The following is a 23723-nucleotide window of genomic DNA, read 5'->3' as shown; positions in this document are numbered from 1 at the left end:
ACGAAGCATAAAGATCTATACCAGATCATAACAAACAAGAAGGCTAGTGCAGACTACACGTGAACATTGCATTGCTATAAACTATGAGAAAATGTATCCATATTTTTTTTAATAATTACTCTCTTCAGGGCAGTTTGATTAATAGGTTAATTGTTTAGCATAAGATTTGCATTACGATCCTTTACTCGGGATACCTAGAAGTACAAGCTATCCGTATCACCCTATTACGCCAATAGGTTTGGATTTCCCTATTGCGTACCGTGATGGGCCTCCTTACCTTGCGGGTACAGGTAAAGGCGCGTTGTCATAGTCACAGAGGACCTACCTCTAAATCCTCCGTCCACTTCTAGTTTTCCTCATGGGATTCAAGTGCCCCCTGGTGGATAAAAATGAACGCATAATACACAAGGCATTAATGTAAGGCACATTGTTTGGTTGCTTGATGTTGTTGGTAAAATGGGATTATTCTATTCTTCTATAGTCCATTTTGTTCTTGTTGGGAGTTTAGTAAATCTGTAATATTGGTTAAATAAAATCGTACAGGATAGCAAGCCAGAGGAAGCACACATTTCGACTGGGAATATGAATTAGGGCAGGCCATCAGTCAAAGAGAAACTGGAACAGTCGAGTACCGAGGGAAGCCACACAATAATTTCAAACGAGCCCTGAAATAGCAGTCCCGCGAATGCCTGAAAATTTCATTAACTCGATGTCATCTTGGAAGAACAGTACAGACGGTTGAAAAAAAGCATTTTCTGCTACGAGTGCTTTGAATTTAAAATGAATAGACGATAAAAAAAAAACGAATTCAATAACCATGAACGTATTTACCTGAATTATCTAACTGTAAAACGAGACACACACAAGTTCAGTATGATGTTAATTTTAAAATAATAAAAACTGCCGATAATCTGCTTGGGTGAATTACCCATATTACAAGTATGGCGGGAATGCGCCATCTATTGTTCATTATGTGAAAACACAAATGGTAGATCTATTTGCTATTCAGCACACGTACACATAAATACGCTGTTTCAGCTACAGAACTCTTAAAATTGTAACATATGTTTGTATGAAGTAATGTGACAACGATTATGGAATGTAAAAGCAGGGCGCTGATAAACGAGCATTCTGATATATTATTACTTTCTGTGCAAAGGGAGAATGATTAACACATTGCAGTCCTTTAACAGTCTTCATTTATTTACCAACTTGCCATATGAAGTTAAAATAAAACAGTTTATCACAACACTGTTTTCAGTATTATATTACAGTATGTCAGTAGGAATATTTCAAAACTTTTTACATGCATATACAAACAGTAGTCCATAAAACATTTCTGTATCTGGCCTCACAGACTCAGGCTTTTAAACGTGGCATGTAGTCTGAAGGAATTCACATTAGGTTTTGCAGTAGAACTGCCTATAGTGCTGTGTGACAAGATTTCAAAAGACCAATAGTAATCTGTTGACAGCTGAATGTAAGTGGTAGGTGGTGGCGTCACACGTCACCTATGGATTTTAGTGTGACGTTCTAATGCCAGGACCTGCCTTAGAACCAGCTAATGGTAACATTACCTTAGAGATACTAAAGCAGAACACAGGAATAGCAGACACCTGAGGTGAGGGCTGACTGAGGAGTATGTAACATTAAAATGGTGTAAGAGCATGCCAAATGAAAGGATAATTGTGCATTTGAGGGTATAATTGAACCTTGTGGCAGTGTGCTACCACACTGGAGTCAACCCAGTCTTTGATGGCTCTTCTGTGGTGTCCTCTCCTACTATATTGTTAGAAACAGTCAAAAGTTATAGAGGATTATCGCTCGCATCCTTCATTTCTCCACAAAATGGCATTACCCATTACAGAAATGCTTTTTAATGTTCTTTCAGAAAAATTTAACTTAATATGCTCTTTTTCTGTTTCAAATGGCTCACCCGCCACTGCCCAATATGCCACTGTGTTAATTGTTTAAAAGGGTGAGACTAGTTGCTCCCTGAGACCAGAGGAAGGTACAAGTACAACCTGCACCACGTGCAACTCTGCATGGGGAAGAACATTCCGTTAATGAGCTCTTAGTAGTAGTGCCTTTGTACCTCACCCAAAGCATAGCCAGTCAGGTACCTCCAGACAGTTTGTACTGTACATATTAGATGTATATGTACATGAGGTCAGCACCAGTCTCCATTTGCCATTCATGGAAACACAGAGCCAGAACAACCCAAGCGCTACTAATACAAAGACAGGTTTGCAGGAAGCATAAATGCACAAAGATGCACACAATATGACAGCTAGGCCAATAACATTTTGAATAATCTGTAACAGGATAAATTTAAAAGGAGACATCATAGATTTTATACTTTAAAAGTTGGCATTTTCAAGCCTTCTTGTATCACATGGTGAATCTATTCTCTCTTCAGCTGCAAATGCACCAAGGGGATATTTGTCATCCTGAAGATCCTTAAAATGGGAACGTCATCAAAGATGTCATCATGATATTATAACAAATTACATGATTGGTAATAGCTAATTATCTGTCTCCTGGCAACAACAAGTATGTCAGTTCTGCACCATCCTTCAAACTACCCAAAAGTAGTACAGCAATTTTTAAAAGCTGAAGCTTTTTTCTTTTTGTCTCTGTAATGTTTGGAAACACCGAATGTTTACAATAATATTTTTTTCTTTTTTAAAAAATAAATGTATCCTCCCTGGATGATTCTGAATTTTTGGAAAGTTTCCTCTGGAACAAACAAGAGTAAATAGGTTTGCATCTGAAAATAGTAATGTGAAGCAATCTCCAAGAGTATTTACATTCCTGTGCAAATATGTGTAAACAGGACAGTTTAGTTGTGCCAACATAACTCTTAAATACCTTCATAAAAATGTTTATCCAAAAAAAAAAAGGATTTTCAAATGTTTAGCTGTACAAAGTATGTCCTTCATTACATCAATTAACGAAGTGTAAAAGGATTTGAAGAAAATCTCTGTAACAAAAACTCTCTTTGCCTGCACGAGTACAATTTTGTGTGTTAAGAGAGCAGGGTTTCCAGATTAGCCGGCTTCACCACAGTCACATTGTCCCAATCTACAGATCCCAAAATCTAGATACCAAATGCCTGCCTATTGCCATCTCCCTCTTATGTCATCACAGCGATCTATAAGTATTGCAGTAATATTGTAGATCTGTGAGCGGCACAGTGACACACACAAAGCTCTACAGCAGTAGCATTGCACATAGAGGACATAACATTTCTGGACAAGGAGATGCCACCTGGCACATCCATATTCAGCTCTCTGTCCCAGTGTTATAGAACAGTCATTGCCACCGCAACTCCCCATTCATGGGAAGTGAACAGTCTATAGTCTTTGGAACAGTCATAACTCAAAAGCAAATGAGCCAGTCATGAAGCTTCGGCCAGTTCAGTCTGATTTACGGCCATTGTCATAAAAAAGGGACAGTTAAATTTCACTGGGAAAAACTCTCCTGCGCTCAAAGTGGTATCTTTGTGTGTCAATAAATGTGCGTGTGAGTGTGTGTGTGTGTGTGTGTGTGTGCATGTGTTAATTTCTTGACGAAGCCAGCCTGCTGAGTGTGTGTGTATATCTTTTTGTCTCTGTATGTATGTATGTGTGTGTGTAAAAAATAAAAATACACACACACACACATTATATATACACATACACATATGCGTGTGTGCATGTTATTTATTTGTAACTGATGAAGCCAAGCTGCTGAGCTTCATATGGAGGGGTGTGTAAGCGTTTTGGTTAGACCAATGATGGCTCAGGGGTTGCACGTCTGCAACCATATTGCCATAAACCTCTAGCTCTCTTTGCTTCATTCATCTCTCTGCACAGCCAGTTAAAAACCACTCAGCAGCAATCCTCCTCATTATTCCCTGTCCCTTCTCACTCTGTTACCATGCCAGCCTCTTTTATAATGAATTAATCTTTTCTTCCTGCCATAAGTTCCAGTATTTCATAGTGTTGCCTTGGTAACTGGGCTGAGTAATATCTGCAGTGCCGCTGTTATGCGGTAGGGGGAGCAGAGTGCGGTGTGGTAACTAACAAGAACGCAACATCAAACAAAAGGAGAATAAGAACAAAGGGTAGCTGTGTTCCATTACTGTGGCAACACACAAAAGCAAGCCTAGTGCTGGGGTCAGCCAGGCTCATTATGTGTGTCCTGGTGATTGGTAAAGTAACATGTGAACTACACCCACTGGTGCTAGAAACATGGGGTGAAGAGAAAAGACAAGCCTGACACATTAGCTTCTAACGTTCCTCTAACTAAAACATCAAAGCATTGACCCTGGTGCCAAAGTTCAGAAAACAGTGACCCTTGACCTTTCATTGATTGATGATAAAGAGGATAATTAAGTTCAGTTGCTGTTTAGCAGGAAGAATTGTTGTAAACATAGCAGAAAGTAGTGAAAATTGTTAGTGGGGTGGAGCCTGGTTTTGGTTTATTGGAAGACTGACAGCTAAGGCCTAGAGGGGGCAGGAAGACGCTCCAGGATCCAAGTGCTCACTTCTTGCAGGACAGACTCCGCTGTCTCTGGCAAATCATGGTGCAGGGCATGGTAGCCTCCTTCATACACCTGATACACACACATACAGGCACACATACACAAACACACATGTGGGTGATCATACGTATTCGTAGGCTATACAAATGCAATATTCAAACATAAGCACACACCCAAGCATGCAATGATTAGAGTTCAAATGCTCTGACCTATTTTTGGCATCCTGAGCCAGTGTGTAATGTGGAATGACCTAATTTACTGGCTAGAAATGAGTGTAGATCCCTGCCACATGCTGTGCTAATGCATGTTTAGAATGCAAAGTCAGGATGTATATGGGATGGGAGGACATGTGGTATGACCTGATTTGCCTTATTGCAGGTAGAGACACCTATGAATTGTAGTTCATGACTTACATAACTAATCCCATACAGAATGGCTCAGCATATACACATGAAATCTGTGGCAGAAACATGTCTTTTGGTGAATGTTATTTAGAGCCTTGAGCACACTGACCCAACATTTTCTATTAAACACTGGGCTTAATAAATCCCAAATGCATAAACCAAAATGTTTATGCATTTCCGTTGTTTTTGATTGTTGGAAAATCTTTAGAATGTTTTTCCCACCAGTTCAGATGGAGTGTTAGTTCATCTGGTGCTGTTAGAATTATTGTTATGTCCTTTTGCCTGTGGGCGTGTGTGTCTCTACATCTAACATGCATTTATATATGTGTGAGAAAGATGTCAGACTCACCTTTAGTTTTTTGTCTGTGCTTGTTGCTTGGTTATACATAGCATTAGCTCCTCTAATGTCACAGATCCTGTCAGCGTCACCATGGAGGAGGAAGAAAGGCCAGGTGATGTTGGGGATCTCACTTTCAATGCGTGTGGAAGCAGCCATCAGCTGCATTCCAAACGAGACGCGCATCCCTCCATGATAAACCAGCTCGTCCGATTCATATGCTTCCACCTGTAGCATAGGAGGGGAACTGCATCTTCAGCAGCATGGCCAAGGCTCACCGGTAACCGCAGTAGCGGAACACCGCTGCCCTTTATCTGTTGTTCTCAAAATGACCTGAACCAAAGAGCTTTAATGGCAAGAAATTCAATTAGTCCACTTTGAGTCTGGATGCATCCACAGAGGACTTCATTTAGTAGAGATAAATTTATGTATTTGGCAGCAGAGTCATCCACAGGCAGAGAGATAAGGGCTCACACTATCATGGCAACTGTAATACTGACAGAGGTAATTTGCAGTCACTCAATACGACACATTGCACAGAGACACTTAGGATATTATACACCACCTGCAGGCAGCATGGAAAACATAGACACGTCTGTGATGCCAAGTATCCCAACAAGAGTACCAGCTTGCATTAGCAATTGTCTAATTTCCTGTGCATTCTCAGAATATAAATGCCTGAAGGACTAAGAGTTTGTCCCCTGTGGATCAGTTTCACTGACATAAATTTAGCCTAGTAATGGCCTAAATGTGCAGAGCCACTAATTAAACATTGGAAATTATTTATATTCTAGGCCTAGGCTTAATTTAGGTCTGGGAAATTTCCTTTAGACTGCGCTTAAAATGATTAAATATGAGGTCAACTACATAATATAATTGACTGATATATGTCATCATATGAATTACTAGGGTTTTCATGGTGTGATTATAAAGAATTGTTCTTAAACTAATTTCACCTCACTGACAGGCTTGACTTCTCACATATTTCAGCATAAGAGCAAACTGATAAAAACATTATTTTCTGAGCCTTCTTTGTGCATGCTTCACAAATGTACCATTAATGTTTGTGGTTATTGAACTAAATGATATTAAAATCAAACTACTTTAGTACAACAGGACATTTTCAGAACCTCAATTCAAAGAACTGTGATCTTAGAGCAATTCTCAGTGCATCACCTAGCCAAGATTAAGGATACAGAGTCAAGATACAGAGTTTGGCATACTGTGCCAAAACTGTGTATATAAGAAAACATTTAACAGTACATGTGTCTACCTCTATCAGGACAAGTGACAAAGCCAGTGTTGCTCACTATATTGTTCCCTGCTAAGATTAGTCAAAATGTATCCCCAGCTGTATTTCAAAGAGAAGCCTTTGGCTGTCAACATCTGACACCTCAGTGACCTATAACTGCCTTTGTTTATGTGCAGCTTAAAGAACATAGACCAGCTGGTTTCGCCATGGAAACAGCTTCCCTATGGTTGAACCCTGATGACTGGATTCAGGCAGCCACTCCTGACAGCAGGTGTCCTATTATAAAATTACCAGATCATTGTATTCTAAACCACTGATGGACTTTCAAAACTACTAATAATCTCCCACACTGCCAGCAACTGTTCTAGAAAGTTATTTATGCACTATACTGTGACTCCCAATGATAATCCCCAGAACACTGGGTGCTATAAAATATGAAACTGTAGCAAAAATATCATACTGTATCAGACCTTGAGATCACTGTCAGAAAAATTAAACTCCTCTGAATTAAGGGATTGTAAAGGACTGTAAAGGATTAAGGTATTTTACCATTTTTAACTGTGTAGAGGGATTCCAGGATGGAAGAGACAACAAGCAATACCATAGTGGACCACAAGGGAAATTATTCCCTTATTCCCATTGTTTTCAAACAGTTGTAATATTTTACAAATATAAACAAATACACAATCTATGATAGAAGTTGTAAATAATATTCTATCTTGTATTTTCCTGAAGTCAACCCCCATCAAGGGCTATTATAGGAAAAAGCAAACAAAAAACCACATGCACAGCTGGGTGCCCCACTCACACAGATGACCTTTCACACACATTCATGGCAGTGCACCTGTTTTGGATCCCGTGAGATCAATTTGGGATCGATGGAGCCGATAGTGAAGCTGGGAGCCATGTGGTTTAGGACTTTAGCAAGGAACACCTGCAGACAACCAGTATGCATCATTTTTAAGTGGTTATACCATAAAAGAGGTATAGAAGAACAGCTTTGCAGACTTCACAGGGCATCCCTAATTTTACTGCTTATCACTTTAGCGAAGACAGTTGCGTTGTGATTAACATGGAAACATCTACAGGTAATCCGTGTTTCCTACAGCAGAGGCTGGTACAGGGAAGGCATGCCACTTGTCCTTTTTAGCTGATGTTCCAGACTCATCTTTATCACGCCCAATCAGCAAGTGATTTCAGTATGCAAATTTATTCATCAGACACTAGTGATCCTTGTAAACAAAGTCTGCTTTTAACAAGGATAAAATGAGTCAACATTATCATTATATGAGTCATTATTGTGGGTATTTGTAGTAAATATCCACAGTCACTTTGGAACCTGGCTTTGGAAAATGACTGTGTAGTCTAGTTTGTATGAACATTTGTATAAAACTACAAGGCTGAAGACTTACTAATATCCAGCCCCACTGAGAACAGTGTTGAGGTGGGAGAGGGGAGAATACCCTTGTCTGTTTAGTTTTATGCTCCAGACAGAATATGTCTCCCTGCCCACACGTTTCATCCACTTTTTAAAGTCTTCAGAACTCATTTTAGGCCATCAATAAAAACAGGAAGTTACCACACATTATCATCAGACAGAAACTTTCTAATGAAACTGAAACGGAATTGGATGTTCGTGTGTGAGGGTGAACTTTTACCTTAAAGGGTGTAGCAGACTCAGGGTTCATTTGGATCATGGGACTAATCAAAACAATACCAGCAAAATCCTGTGGTCTCTCGCATGCTGTCAAAATAGAGATTGCACCACCCTGCAGCAAAGCATAAACACACACACACACACACACACACACACACACACACACACACACACACACACACACACACACACACACACACACAAAAGCACATGTCAGAGTCCTCTAAAAAAGAAGAAAAACATAACCTAGATATGCTGTGTCACTGCTTTTGGACATTTTCTTCTACCTAGAAGAAAGAAGAAGTCTTATCTTTATCAGTGAAGTGACAAGAATTAGTGATTCAGTGCTTTTCACTGTTGTGTAGGCAGCCATTTTGTTCTCACTGTGTTCAATAAGTATTTAGTCTTCATTAGGGCTTTGAATATTCATGAAGGCAGCCTGAAACTCAAAAGAAGTGGGAGGGGTCAGGAAACAGTTCCCACCAGTTTTAAATGACTCACAGCTTTAAAGGACTACATAGAATACACACACATTTTTTTTTACTATACTCCTAACTCTTAGCTAATATTTCATGGACAGACATTGCACACAAAACACACAGTGTGTAAGCTCACACTGAAACACACAAACAAACAAACAAACACATGCAAACACGTCTTCAATGAAACCAATCTAATTACCAATCTAATCATTCTGCTTGTGCATTAAGGAAAATCTGAAATAACTTAGCCAGTTCCTCCTGACTCCCTAGGTCCAGTTACACATACACATATCCTGATACATGCACAATTGTTCAGCATGTACTGACACAAATGTAGCAATGCATACTAGCACAAGAGATTTAAATGCTTCAGTAGGAGTAATACCATAGAGAATGGAAAGGACTGATTTCTGCCTCTCATAGAAATTACACACTCTATCCATACATGGGAATAACTGAAAGCACTGTGTTAGGCAGAAGATGTGGAGAGACAGAGAGAGAAAGACAGAGACACAGACAAACAGAAAATCCAAGGATGTTTCTGCAAACCAAAACAGCCATCAGTAATTATGTGTATCAGTAATAAAAATAATGTTTTACTGTTATTTGCCAAAATTCTATCTGTCACTTTGCTTTATGTCTATCTAAGTTCATCTTATCACACACTCCTAAACATTTTTCATTCTATCATATGTGACCCTCTCACTCCCATGCACACACCATTTAGATACTCTGGGTCATGTGTGTCCTGTTCCAGTTAATAACAGAAGACACAATCCAGTGGATGTCATGAGTGATTATTCACAGTTCAGAAATATTAACGCGCTCTGGTATTTTGCAGCACAGATGATGACAAATACATATACGTTAAAGGATGGGAAAGTTGGAATGAACGCAACCTTAGGTGGAATAAAAACCTCACAGGCTCCATAACAAAGTCCTGCAGGCATGTAAGTATGAAGAACGTATGTTTGTTTCTGTGTATGTCTGTGTATGTGTGTGTGGGGGGGGTCTAGTTAACATTGAGTCACAAAGTGGACCCTTGCCTGGCATACTGATAGGGAAAGACACAAAGTTATTCTATATTTTAGTAATCCATTTCACAATGCACATGATCATTTTTGCTGCCTAGCGATGACCCATTGAGAGGAGTCGACAGCTCAGCTAAGCAGACAGATCAGCCAGACAGATCAGCTAAGCAGACAGATCAGCTAGACAGATTAGCCAGACAGATCAGATCCTCTGCACATACAGTGGCAGAGCGGCTCCCTGCTTGGCATATTGGTAGGAATGTCGAATATTGGGTGATCTCAGGTGATGTGGCACATCAGGTTACACAGTAAAAACTCTATCACATTACTTAAGTCCACCCTACTGTACCACCCTCTGCATAAACTACTACCCATTACTCTACACTAATCCGCACTCTATAATGGCATAACTACTGACCACCTTGCACACACTGGACTCTATTTATCTAACTCTATTTAGACTCACCATACACTGCATGTACCAATAAACATAGGATTTTGCATATTAATAGGATTCTTTTCTTTAATTATTGTACATGTACTAACAGGCTATGTTTTATATATTATCCATTCTAACAATCTATTCATTTCATTTAACATATTACTGCATATATGAATATGTATGTAGATATGTATATACCCATAGATGCATATTTATAGTCCTGATATTATTACACTATTTACATTTTTACATTCTGTTCTGTATTTGCACAATGTCACTATTTCCATTATTTGAACTTCTGGTAGATGCCAACTGCATTTCGTTGTCTTGTACTTGTACTGAGCAATGACAACAAAGTTTAATTTATCTATCTATAAGAACCTCAACATGTTTGGTGATGTACCGGGTTTAGGCTATAGCCTGATAGAATCATAGTGTCACTACACCACCCACACACATATAGGTTATAGGCTGTGCAGTATTGTGTACAAATCCAACCACATAGGTACAGGCTAGAATAATATAATTCAAGGCACACCATAGGCATGTGCTAGTTATACATAAATTCACACAAAGATGTACAGCACTATACAAAAAACTTAGAGTATTGTGTCTATTTACTCCAATAAGGAAAGTGGTTCCATAGTAAATTCTTCTCTACTGTCCCATCCCCCAGATTTCCTCCCCTAAGAACCGTCAAGTGCCTCCACCACCTGTAGCAGCTGAAAGAAGGCAAAACAAGGCAGGTTTATTTGTATAGCCTTTTTTAGACACAGCGGCAATTCAAAGTGCTTCAGATCAGATACAGAAGTACAATAAAGCTTAGTACTTCCTGAGATCTATCACCTCAGGAAGATCTTTGAAAAGAACTTATAAAATAAAACATCACAAATATAATTTATTAAAATAAAGGTAAAATTGACTAACGTTAAAGATAATTTACAGAAATAAATTGAAAGATTAAAGAGATAAAATCTAAATTAATATAAATGTGTCATGGTGAGTCCCTCCTAGCTTCCATGTTTTCCCTGGCTTGTGGATTTTAGTTCCATTCCGTAGTTTCATTTTCTCCGCCCCTCGTTTCATTTTCCACACCTGTCCCTCATTTCTAGCCTTTTTAAGTCCATGTATTTAAACCCTATGATGTGCCCTGTCTCTTGGCTGTTCGTTGTTTGGTTCAATAAATGTTTGTTTTGAATGTATGTTTTGATGGTTTTGCCAGCCTTTGAGTTTGTAGTCTGTATGTTTATCCTAGCCTTCCCGTTTCTTAGCCTCTGTTATAATTTGCTTCCCCTTGTGTGTTTTCGGTTTTTCATGTATTCTCGGAATCTCTGTGTTGGCTCTATGACCCTGAACTACCCTAACGACTCTGACTTTGGATTTGCCCCTAATAAATCTCGCTCTTCTCCTCACATGCGTCCACCTCCTTACCGCTCACCGGTACAAAATGATTAATAGAAAATACAAAGAATATATAGTGCATGAATTCTAACATGTAAAGAATACATTAAGAATATAATAATTGAGAATTAATATAAATAAAAATGTACCGAAGTGCTTAAAAGTTAATAGTGCAGTGCCACAGGATTTGAGGGGACGGTGTTTAACCTGAGCCCAAAGCCTGGCCAAATGAAGACATTTTTAGTTTCAAGAAGAGACAAGCTCTTCAACCACCAGAAAGACACCTTCATTTGCTACCCCATTGTTAGCAGGAGCACCACCCACTATCATTTGCTGTAATGGAAGAAGACACGCCAGCATCAAGTGTGCCACATTGATATTCTTTGGGTTCCTGCTGTGACAGTGATGACGTGGGCAGGACATGTTTTCAAAAGAAGCTCAGACCCAGAGTGCCTGTAATCTCTCTCATTCCAGTTCTTACCAAAAACAGGCAAAACAGGTAGTACAAGTCTGTAAGATACTGTGAATGTAACTAACCTGCAGTATGGAAAATGCAGCACATGGCCCTTCTTTATATTAGATCACTCACAAACAAGTCTTATTTAATTATTTATTTTATTATTAATTATTTTGTTATGGCTAAATGAATGTAGTGCCACACCCATATTAATTGTGGCACTATATTCTTCACCAAACTTTACAATTGCCTCTTGTGCCTGCTGTAAAGGTGGAGACACATCTGCTCTAGTTAATGGCTCTTTCCAAAGCAAGCAGTGATCATTTGGTGATTTTACATCCTTTGAGCATCTCTGTGCAGTTCTGAAGGCATGCCAAGAATTACTAGTAACTCTCTGCAGGCCTCCAAAGTATAATGCAAATGTTATTGATGAATTATAGGTATCTTTTATTTCCAAAACTTTTGTCCATTTTATAATTACTGGTAATTTTAACATACATGTTTTTGTCTCTGAGCATATAGCATGTGGCTAGACCAGATGCATCAGTTTTAAGACAGCTACACTTTTCTTGAGCAAAGTTTGCACAGCACCACCCGAGCCTGCTGATGGTCTGCAGGATGTGATTGCACCGTTTAAAGTTAAAACGATTTCATACCAACAGAGACGACCATGGAGAAATGCTACTGCAGTTCAAATTCAAAAGAGATTATGTAGGACAGCTGAACGTAAAACAAAACTTCATTTCAGAAAGAAATCTTAAAAGATGGGGTGCATGATTGCAATGCAATAATGTGCAAAGCATTAATTTTTCTTAGCATTATCAACAACATTAACAATAGCAAAATACTCTTCACCATGGTCAACAAACTGACAAATTCAATTACAGTAATGGCCCCAGAATTAATATGAACTGAATGTTGTAATGAGTTTACATCATTTTTAGCATTCAAATCTACAATATCAGACAAGCCATTAGTATGTCTATATCAACCAATGTGTCCTCTTCATCATATCCATCTGATATGCTACAGCTGAGCAGAACTCTCACGTCATTAGGAAATATTCAGATAGAGCTGTACACGGCAAAGACTAAATATGCAATGTTATCAGTTATTATGCTGTTCTGAAATGAAACTAGTTGTCAGACAGTTTTAGAAGATCCCCGACACATTTTTATTTGACCAGGCTTTCAGTTCAGTTTAAACACTGTTCCTCTGGCTCCTGTAATACTGCACTTTCAATTTTTCATTTTCAGCACTACAATGCACTTTCATCTTTTATCTCAACCCTTAACATGTTTAGTTTCAACTCTTTAAGCACTTTAATTTTAGCATTTCTTTTTGTTTCTAGGTATTTTTGATCTGTCTTTGAAAATTGTTCTGTTTAAATCAGTTGTTTTGAATTTAATCTTTGTTATATATGTATGTAGCAACTCTTTAATGTGGAGTACTTATCTTTTCTGCGGTGTATGAAAAGTGCTACATAAATAAACTTAACTTGGACTACTTTGCCTGGCTGTTTTTTGGTCTTTTTTTCTGTCTAGGAGATCCACCATAGCTTCAGTTATGTTAAGGGTGGGCTCTGTTCTGGCCATCTGGAGTTCTTGAAGTGATGCAGTGGGTTTGAATAATTTATTATGCTTAAAGCAAATTTTTGCAAGTCAGTCCTTCGGGACCCAGGTCTCTGTTCTTTGTAAACTTTGTAAACCCAAGTTTAGGACCCAGCGTTCTGTTCCTTCAGCTGTCTCCCAAGAGACCAATGCTTAAATGTCTGTAGGCATGTACCTATATCTATATAAGGGCACTCCAGTGACAGGTTATATCACAGAAGACCCCAGTTGGTCAGCCCACATCTCTGGTCTGACAAGGGGGGTACAACATCACCTCCAATTTCTAAAGAGACTGAAGAAAGTCAAGCTGTCTCGCCAGATCCTGACCATCATCTAAAGATGCACAGTGCCCTGCAGCACGTAGTGGAGACTGCTCAGTACTTCACAGGAACGGCCTTCCCTACTGTGCAAGACGACCTATAAATAAAAGGTGTCTGAAGAAAGCAGCTTGCATTTGTCCCAGACCCCACCTACCTCAGCCGCAGCCTGTTTGATGCACCACCTCCCAGAAAACTGTTGTTGAGTATCCAGAACTCCTAGACTGAGGATGCTGCTCATACCACACAGACTGCAAATAACATGTACCTTCTGATCCTCCCTCTGGGCACAGCCACGCTCCCACTCACAACTTGGGATTATAAATATCTGTCCTTCATTCTGCACTGCCTGTGTAAGCAGAAATACTGCAGTGCCCCTTTATCCACACCTGTTACCTATAGCTGACTCTTAGCACGATACTGTAAACATCTACCATTCATTCTGAGCTGACTCTATAAAACAGAAAATACTCCACTGCTTCTTTACCTATGCTAAATCCATTATCATTTATCTGGGACTTTTATCTGGCACTAGGCTTTAGTATTCTCTATATGCTTTACATTTGGCACAGCCACCTTTAAGTATTATTATTATTATGTAGAGACTATGCTCTATCTCACACACCCAAACACTGTGAATGCCAAAATATCCTGTGTTTAGAGGCTTGCATTATGTTCACTACATTGCCTATACATTTGCAACTGAAGATAGCTATCTTAAATGACATGTCATTTGCTGTACACAACAGTGCTGAACCAAACTGAATCAAACTTTTTGGAAATCACACACATTCAAAAATATTACTTGATTTTACTTTAATTTTTTTTAATTGATTTTACTGTATCAATGTTTATCTGCATTAATGTTCTCTTGCATTAGTGTTTTTTTTTTTATTCTAAGGCAAAGACAGATTTTGGTGCAGTAGGTACCTGTTACAGATCTTACTGATTGGGGAAGGTTCTCTCACCATTGAGTGGCCAAGGATGAAGATTGGCAGGTTGGGGTACCGCCCCCTCATGAGGTCGATGTGCTGAAGACAGTCCCTGATGTAAGTCTGGAAATTTTTAATATTCATCCTCTCCCCTTCACTCTGCCCATGTCCCTCTGACAGAGAAAGTGAGCGAGAAAGAGAGAGAGAAAATAAGTGATTTGTTTTGATCAGCACTTAAAGGAAAGTGGAAAAGAAGGACAGAAACATTTTAAAGAATCTCTGGTGAAACACAGACACACAGATGCACACGTACACATTACAATAATACTGAGTACTCAAGAACAGAGGAACAGAGACCCTGAAATTAACAAACGGACACAAGAAAAGAGAACAGAAGTGCACGAGGTGAAGTGACAGAAACTGAGAAGAAAACTGCCTAATGGAATTTTTTGACTTTCAGTGGACGTGATTACTCACAGTGAGACACACAGTGTGTTTCAGTAATACACAAACACACACACACACACACCACTTGGAACATTGTGTCGCTGTATGAATCATTAGTTACCATGACACTCCAACATCATATGACATTTTAAACCTCCTGAGCACATGCGCTCTCTTTTGTTTTCATTTTTTTTACCACCGCTCTTTTTTTGTCTATATTACCCCTCTCTTTCTCTCTAATACCCCCGCTCTCTCTACTACAATCACCCTCATTCCCTCTACATTACCCCACCCTCTTTCCCCGCTACATTACCCCACCCTCTTTCCTCCTACATTACCCCACCCTCTTTCCTCCTACATTACCCCACCCTCTCTTTCCCCTCTACATTACCCCACCCTCTTTCCTCCTACATTACCCCACCCTCTTTCCTCCTACATTACCCCACCCTCTCTTTCCCCTCTACATTACCCCACCCTCTCTTTCCCCTCTACATTACCCCACCCTCATTCCCTCTACATTACCCCACCCTCTCTTTCCCCTCTACATTACCCCACCCTCATTCCCTCTACATTACCCCACCCTCTTTCCCCTCTACATTACCCCACCCTCTTTCCTCCTACATTACCCCACCCTCTTTCCTCCTACATTACCCCACCCTCATTCCCTCTACATTACCCCACCCTCATTCCCTCTACATTACCCCACCCTCTTTCCCCTCTACATTACCCCACCCTCTTTCCTCCTACATTACCCCACCCTCTCTTTCCCCTCTACATTTCCCCACCCTCATTCCCTCTACATTACCCCACCCTCTCTTTCCCCTCTACATTACCCCACCCTCTTTCCTCCTACATTACCCCACCCTCTTTCCTCCTACATTACCCCACCCTCTCTTTCCCCTCTACATTACCCCACCCTCTCTTTCCCCTCTACATTACCCCACCCTCTCTTTCCCCTCTACATTACCCCACCCTCATTCCCTCTACATTACCCCACCCTCTTTCCTCCTACATTACCCCACCCTCATTCCCTCTACATTACCCCACCCTCTTTCCTCCTACATTACCCCACCCTCTCTTTCCCCTCTACATTACCCCACCCTCATTCCCTCTACATTACCCCACCCTCATTCCCTCTACATTACCCCACCCTCTTTCCCCTCTACATTACCCCACCCTCTTTCCTCCTACATTACCCCACCCTCTTTCCTCCTACATTACCCCACCCTCTTTCCCCTCTACATTACCCCACCCTCTTTCCTCCTACATTACCCCACCCTCTTTCCTCCTACATTACCCCACCCTCTCTTTCCCCTCTACATTACCCCACCCTCTCTTTCCCCTCTACATTACCCCACCCTCATTCCCTCTACATTACCCCACCCTCATTCCCTCTACATTACCCCACCCTCTTTCCCCTCTACATTACCCCACCCTCTTTCCTCCTACATTACCCCACCCTCTTTCCTCCTACATTACCCCACCCTCTTTCCTCCTACATTACCCCACCCTCTCTTTCTCTTTATCATGCTCTCTCATGCTCCTCTTTCTTCCTTACTTCCTCTCCACCTCTCTAATCTTCCCCTCCACTTACTCTTTCATTTTTGGTTTAGCTGTGTGTACTTGTGTGTACACACATCCATGTATGTGTGTGCGTGTGTCTAACAGCAGCCGCAGATATAAGCACATATCTGTATATTGTGACAGGCTCTTCAAGCAGACAGCAGCATATAATCAATCAGCTACAGCTGTAAACCTGCCTGCTATAGTCATTCGGCCCTTATGTAGTCCCACTTACAGCTGCAAAGCTGCTGCCCCCTCTAACTGCATACTGCAGCTAAATTAAGTAGGTGGTCGGTGTCTTTGAAATATGTGATTGGATGAATTTTGATTAGTTTTGGCTCATGGGCCTGTGATTGATTGTTTAGGGTGTCACTCACCATGGTCATGGCTGAACACAAACAGAGAGTGTTGGTTGAGTTTGCCAGCGACATCTCTATACGCTCCACAATGCTCTCCAGCCCCGTGTGCCAAAAACACCAGTGCCCTGACGGAGAGAAATACTGTGTTACAAACTCTGCACTTAGTAATGTAACATCAGTACATGACACAGTTAGGTACTACACACAGAAAAACACTAAACTGTCCGATGTAGCATGTGCACGCGCACACACACACACACACACACACACACACACACACACACACACACACACACACACACACACACACACACACACACACACACCTACACACACACACACACACACACACACACACACATTCCAAAACCCTAATGGAGAGACAGTGTATGTTTATCACTGTAGCATTAGCAAAGACACATTTTGAGAGAGAAGTGCAAAAATATAGCTAACTCATATAAATGATTATGCAGCCTAATTAAGTGGGTCATGTTTTCATACTTTGATGCCTCATGGTATCTAGAAAGGATTTTCTCTACCAAACATGGGCATTTGTCCAAGTGTGTTTTTATTCTCACTTATTATCACTCATTCTCACTCATTCTTTCTCTCTCTCTCTCTCTCTCTCTCTCTCTCTCTCTCTCCTTCTCTCCCTCTGTCTCTCTCTCTCTCTCTCTCTCTCTCTCTCTCTCTCTCTCTCTCTCTCTCTCTCTCTCTGCCTACTCGCATTTTCTTCTTTTTGTACAGTCTCTCATTCCATAGTGCCTTTTTCTCTGAATACTTAGTCTTTCTTCTTTTAGGCATATTTTAGGATGTCCAGACATAGATAGACAGACAGACACACACACACACACACAGAGCACCCTCTGTCCTTGTTACCCTCTTTTTCATAGTAACCACCCTTGTGCAAGGACTCAGGCCTTCTAATCTAATTGTGACCTACAAAGCGACACACACACACACACACACACACACACACACACAGTTTTAATCTCTCTAGTACACATGTTCAAACATGCAGACAAACATTTGCATCGTATTGCATCTTGTCATCAAATGTGTCTTGAGTTTGAACACCACATGGTTGTCTGCACACATTAAGTGACGCGTTAAATTTTTAATTATGAACTCATTCGGGACAGTGTTTTGGCACCTGTAGTACTGTACCTATTGTAAAGTTCAGATCTACAGCTAAGGTAGGCTGTCTGAATTTGTTTATTTCTAGTCAGTTGCTAATAAGGCAAAAAAAACCACAGTAAACTTTGTAGGTGAGAATCTTCAACCAGCCCAAAGGAGGACCCCCCGCCCCCCCCCCCACCCACCCACACACACACACACACACAGAGAGAGAGAGAGAGAGAGAGAGAGAGAGTGAGTGAGAGAGCGAGAGAGAGAGAGAGAGAGAGAGAGAGAGAGAGAGAGAGAGAGAGAGAGCGAGCGAGCGCATAGCATAGTGATTAGAAACCATTCACACTTATAGTCGTCTGAGTTCGGAGAATACCAGCCTCTCACAAAGACTCACTTCATTATGGCTGAAGATGAAGAAAGAGAGGAAGAGGGAGGGAAAGAGAGACGGGCGGGGGAGGGGGATGGGACAGCAAGTACAGGAAGAAAAGTGAAAAAGACTTCAGAGCTAATGAAGCTGGATTAGCATTCTTTCCCAGGATGTTTGTGTGTGTTTTCAGGGTTGTACTCTCGGGCATATCTTTTGAAAGATCTGTCAATCATTACTCCTGGGAAGCAACTTTTCTATACCTGTCAACCTTTCACCCATATTCTGCCTTCCTGGACTTAGGTGATATCAGAACTGCATATAAAACCTTTACCTGCTTATCGTTAGAAGTGCATTACCCAGCACCTATGAGCTCAGAAACAATTTTGCCTTGAAACACACATTCACAGGAGGTTTTCCAAATTACAATCTTCACTATGACAAAATTTGCTCTTCATTTACCTGACACCTTTATTCAAAGCTACTTACAATTAAGAGTCCAACTTGAGCGTTAAGGGTCTTGCTCAGGGGTCCAACAGTGGTAACATGGCAGCAGTGGGGCTTGAATCAGCAACCTACCAATTACAAGTCAAGTACCTTAACCACTGAGCTACCACTGTCCACTACACATACACACAGATCTCTATTAGCACAAGTGTAGGATGAATGGTTGCACATATGAACAAATACCTAAAAGTCCTTATAACATCGATTTTATATGAACTCACAGAGTACACATATTTCTCACTGTGCACTAGATTTGCAACTGATCTGGAAGGTCAGAGGATCTGAAATGACATGTTGAAAGCATACAGGTGTCCAGTACCACCAATGGAACCCAACATGAGTGACTCCACACACAACATTCTGTCCTTCAAAGATGCCATTAGCTGTGAGGGTGGTGACTCTCTGTTTAAGGCCCTGGGCTCTGTCTGGATGTGGAGATGATGGAGACACAATGGGAAATACAGGCAGGAATAAGTATGGGAGACTGCCCTAGAACCCCAGAAAACTCTTCATTAATGGATAATAAAGACCTTAAACTATGAAACATTTCTTCTAATTAACTGTATATATGGAATTGAGGATCTTTCGAGATCAACACCAAACCTTGGTGGTATATAACATCTGAATTCTGATTTGAGAATAGCTTTGACTGCTTGTCAGAATATTTGAGACACAGGTATAGTTCAAATTAAATGACAAGTGAAATTTGCTAATTAAATACACAGATGTGTGTGCATGTGTGTACATTGTTCTTTATCTTATTATGGGGACAGGAAAAATTAGATCTGTTGGCTGTAGGTATGGAACAGCTTTGTTTTGTGTGTGTGTGTGTGTGTGTGTGCGTGTGCGCAAGTTTCCATGTCAATGAACATGCATTTATGTGTGCAAGCACGTATACTCTTCCTTCCCTTTCTGAACATTTACACAGAATTCAAAGCAAACTGGGTCTGCTGTCTGCAGGTACATCTAGTCCTCTGCATGCACAGGCCAAAACCAGCAGCGCAGTTAATCCGCATGCCATAAACTCTGCGGGGGCCACACCACTGAATCACTGCTGTAGCAGAGGCGTAGATGTGCTCTCCCAGTTTCACATTCATACTCATAAATTAGGTCTTTCTACTCCTTAAATGAAAGCACGTAGGCAAAACTAAAATAATCAAAGCTTACGTAGATTACAGCTTTGTTGAGCTGCGTACGTGCATGAGTCCATGTACACACACACACACACATGCATCCTGTCTTCGTTTGGTCTTTGGGTGAGGGGGTGTCACTGACCAATAGCAGTTTGTGTAAGTCATCAAATTATCTTGAAACAGGGGAGGTGTGGTGGTTACTATGGTAACTGCACACCTCATGGGATGTGCCGCAATGACAAGGGGCCAGGTAGTTGATGCGGAAACAGCAGTAAAGATTTACTGTGGGCAGGACCCCAAATCACACAAGCAAACAAACAAACACAGACACAAACACACACACACACACACACACACACACATGAACCCATACACCTGTTTTGACTGGGTGCACCAACCGATTTTCAAGTGCAGTACAAGCCTGAAAGTGCTGCTAAAACAGAACATACTTTCAAGTCTTTACCAAATGAATACATACTGTGGAGGAAGCAGGTTAACCCATCCATTCTGTGACTGGATTATTTATAACCATGTGACTACAAGTACACCAAAGAGGAACCTAACACTTTCTGTCATAGTTACAATTAAGCACACATAAAATTTCCTCATTCTGTGAAAACTATTCTTGTGCATTGTGACTTTTTCCCTTACACAAGCATACAGTGTGTGTGTGTGTGTGAGGGGGGGGGGGGGGGGGGGGGGGCATGTCATCCCAATAATTCCCACTCAGACTACTCATCTAATGTGTTCGGCTGGGTGGTGTGAGCAGTGTCCACCCCACCCACACACACAAGTTGAAGTACAACCTACGCTACTGCTCGGAATTCTTGAGAAACTTTTTGTGCGTCTTGTGATGTCATGTGGTTTCTGTCACAGACGTGTCGAATAAGACTATATAATTTTCAGAAACTTACGTAGGCATATCTTTATGCTTTTCTGTTGAACGGTTTATGTTTCCATAAAGTAGTGCAGGCCTTACTCACCAATATATTTATTCTACATAAAACGGTACAAACACTATAGCACTAACTGCTGAGTAAAAACTCATTTTAATAATGGCAGCCTGCAGATAGGCCTAGAGGAATCTATAATATCCTGTTAGGTTACAAATACAAACATGTCTATAATCGTTGAACTAGAATGAATTATTTGGGACAAAAATATATTTATCGCTGCTAGAGTGAATACAGAGCGTAACGAGTAATATGTTATCGTGTGTTTCCATGCGGCCGACTGCGTTCTATTAGACAGCAGTAAATGTGCATTCTCTATACATAGCGGCAACTGACTTAAACGCTACTCAGCACGTAATTTACGCAAGAGGCTGCTACGCAGCGTAACTAGACAACGTGCAACCATTCCGTCCTGGCCAATGCAACAAATAAGCGCTTATTTGCGCTTAAGCATAACGTTATGCTTCGTCGATAAAACGATTTGTGTTTTCCACTTACTTCGGCGGGCCGTTGGGCTCCCAGTAGCGACAGAACAGGTGCAGTCCGTCGGCGTTCACTATGTGTTGCAGGTCGCTGTAGGGGACACCTTGCGGTGTCCGAGGAGCTCCTTCTGGTTCCGGCATGTCAGCAGCGAATCACACGTCTGAAACAAGCGCACGCAGCAGTGAGAGAATGTCGCTGCAGTATCAATGTGAAACATTTGCGACTCGCAAGCAGGTGGATAAAACATTCCTATCATTGCATAAAAAAATCCACTCATGTATTATACTGCACCACATCGAGTTGCAGGACAGTCTCCAAGCCGGATGTTTTCAATTAAACTGCAAATGTCAGAAAACCTGGAACAACTTCACACCTCTCTCCTTACATACAGTCGCGAGCGCGCACACACACAAAAACACAAACACACCTCTATCGTCTCGTGCAGTCTATTATTTTGACATAAAACAGCTTCCTATGGTGAGCAATACATGAAAGCGATCTGAATCCATAGATTGCTACAGTAGCCAACAAAGAAATAGCAGTAAAATTTGGCAGAATTACTTCAGTCCTGCCCGCTCAGTCGGACTACTTTGACGTCTAGCACCGAGAGAGAGAGAGAGAGAGAGAGAGAGAGAGAGAGAGAGAGAGAGAGAGAGATAGAGAGAGAGAATCGACGCGGCAAATTAATTTCAGTTAAAAATGTTTTAGCCCTTAAATCAGCAGAAAATTGAAGGCTATCGTTTCTGATCGCTCTACTGACTACCGATATGACACTCTTATCACAAATTAGGCTATTAACGGGGAGAATTTGAAGATACACTACTCTTTCTTTAACATTGAATGTAAGCTCAAAGTGCTAATGTAGTAACAGAAAAAACAACATCGTTGTCGTTTCTGTCTACAGTTAAATAAATAAATAAATAAACGAATAAATAAATAAATAAATAAACAAATAAACAAATAAATAAATAAACAAACAAACAAACAAACAGCCACAGGGACCACTTAACTCACCTGAATAGAAGTACCCTGAAACAGAAATCCCGGGGCGTATCAAAATAAGAACGGAATTGTATGAGCAGTAGGTTATATACCGATTTTCGGTGATTTAAGCGTTCACATCCCAGTCCTTTCACCGCTCTGAGTTCGGTCGGCTCTGCGTTCCACAGATGCTGAGCGGACGCATGTAGGGTGGAGAATGAAATGAGGAAACGCCAGACAGAGGCCATCCCTCACAACAAACAAACACACGATTGATAGGGGGTTAGTTAAACAGTTAAATCAGAATAGGTGAATGTTCAGTGTCATCTTATAATTTTGCTTCTCACGCTCTTGGACAGTGTTTTCACGTTATCTGTTAAAATTTTGCATTGTCTAAATTGTGCTTGTAGAATATCTTCAGTTTCAGCGAGGCTAATTAGTTCCACCTCTCCCTTTAATACAATACACAGACTCAAATGAATAAATAAATACCATGGAACAAGCAGTTGTGTTGTGTTGTACTGGGTTGTGTATTGGGACAATGGACTGCTAGGCAGGTTCACGTCTGGAACCAGTATTATTTTCAAGGTTAAAGTTCGCATTCTAATCCCACTTAAATCGGAATATGACTAAGCGCGAATGCACGGGAGCAACGCGCACTTTCTTGTTTTACTTTGGTTTACGTTTACATTTACTCTTCTTTTCAAAACTTAAAGGAACCGAAGACACAGGGGTGTGCCGTTACAATTAGAACATCCAATCACTATTGGTCTCTGCTTGTAATGCCCCAGGATACATTCAGTTTTATTACGCAGCCACACATGATTTATCCCTTACATAAATATAGACATTCAATGAGAATTCAACGAGACAAATCATTTATTATCTATTCCCACTACAAATACAAAACAGTTCAATACATTTCATAAATAATTTTTTTTTAAGTGTCTTTAGG

The 23723-nt window shown here is 40.6% G+C and overlaps 1 protein-coding gene across 6 annotated transcripts; it reads right to left on the bottom strand.

The window, feature by feature from the left end:
* Positions 1–1182: 1182 nt before the first annotated feature.
* Positions 1183–23003, bottom strand: mgll (monoglyceride lipase). Of its 6 annotated transcripts, none has more exons than XM_027007624.3 (9): positions 22802–22969; positions 22079–22167; positions 21803–21947; positions 17238–17344; positions 14887–15023; positions 8180–8290; positions 7366–7455; positions 5282–5497; positions 1183–4600 (listed from the first exon to the last, which is right to left on the bottom strand). In XM_027007624.3, the coding sequence occupies exons 3-9, from the start codon at positions 21925–21927 to the stop codon at positions 4484–4486; spliced, it is 903 nt and encodes a 300-aa protein (XP_026863425.2). In that variant the 5' UTR covers positions 21928–21947; positions 22079–22167; positions 22802–22969; the 3' UTR covers positions 1183–4483. The 6 variants fall into 6 exon arrangements, with proteins under 6 accessions (XP_026863425.2, XP_081563477.1, XP_026863428.2 ...); XM_081707351.1 differs by having other exon boundaries at positions 22882–22924; XM_027007627.3 differs by lacking the exon at positions 22079–22167 and having other exon boundaries at positions 22882–23003.
* Positions 23004–23723: the final 720 nt, after the last annotated feature.

Source organism: Electrophorus electricus, chromosome 25 (assembly GCF_041902795.1).
Source record: "Electrophorus electricus isolate QZ-2024a chromosome 25, ASM4190279v1, whole genome shotgun sequence".
Taxonomy (NCBI): domain Eukaryota; kingdom Metazoa; phylum Chordata; class Actinopteri; order Gymnotiformes; family Gymnotidae; genus Electrophorus; species Electrophorus electricus.
Note: the sequence above shows the minus strand (reverse complement) of the source record. Positions and strands in the feature narration are given on the sequence as shown.

What these genes read in the sequence shown, in the direction of transcription:
- mgll (XM_027007627.3), bottom strand. Translation starts at nt 21,927, where the DNA reads ATGCCGGAACCAGAAGGAGCTCCTCGGACACCGCAAGGTGTCCCCTAC. An exon ending in TGTGTTCAGCCATGACCATG is followed by an intron (nt 15,024 to 17,237) that starts GTGAGTGACACC and finishes TTTCTCTGTCAG; the next exon opens with AGGGACATGGGCAGAGTGAA. An exon ending in TCATCCTTGGCCACTCAATG is followed by an intron (nt 8,291 to 14,886) that starts GTGAGAGAACCT and finishes GCTTTGCTGCAG; the next exon opens with GGTGGTGCAATCTCTATTTT.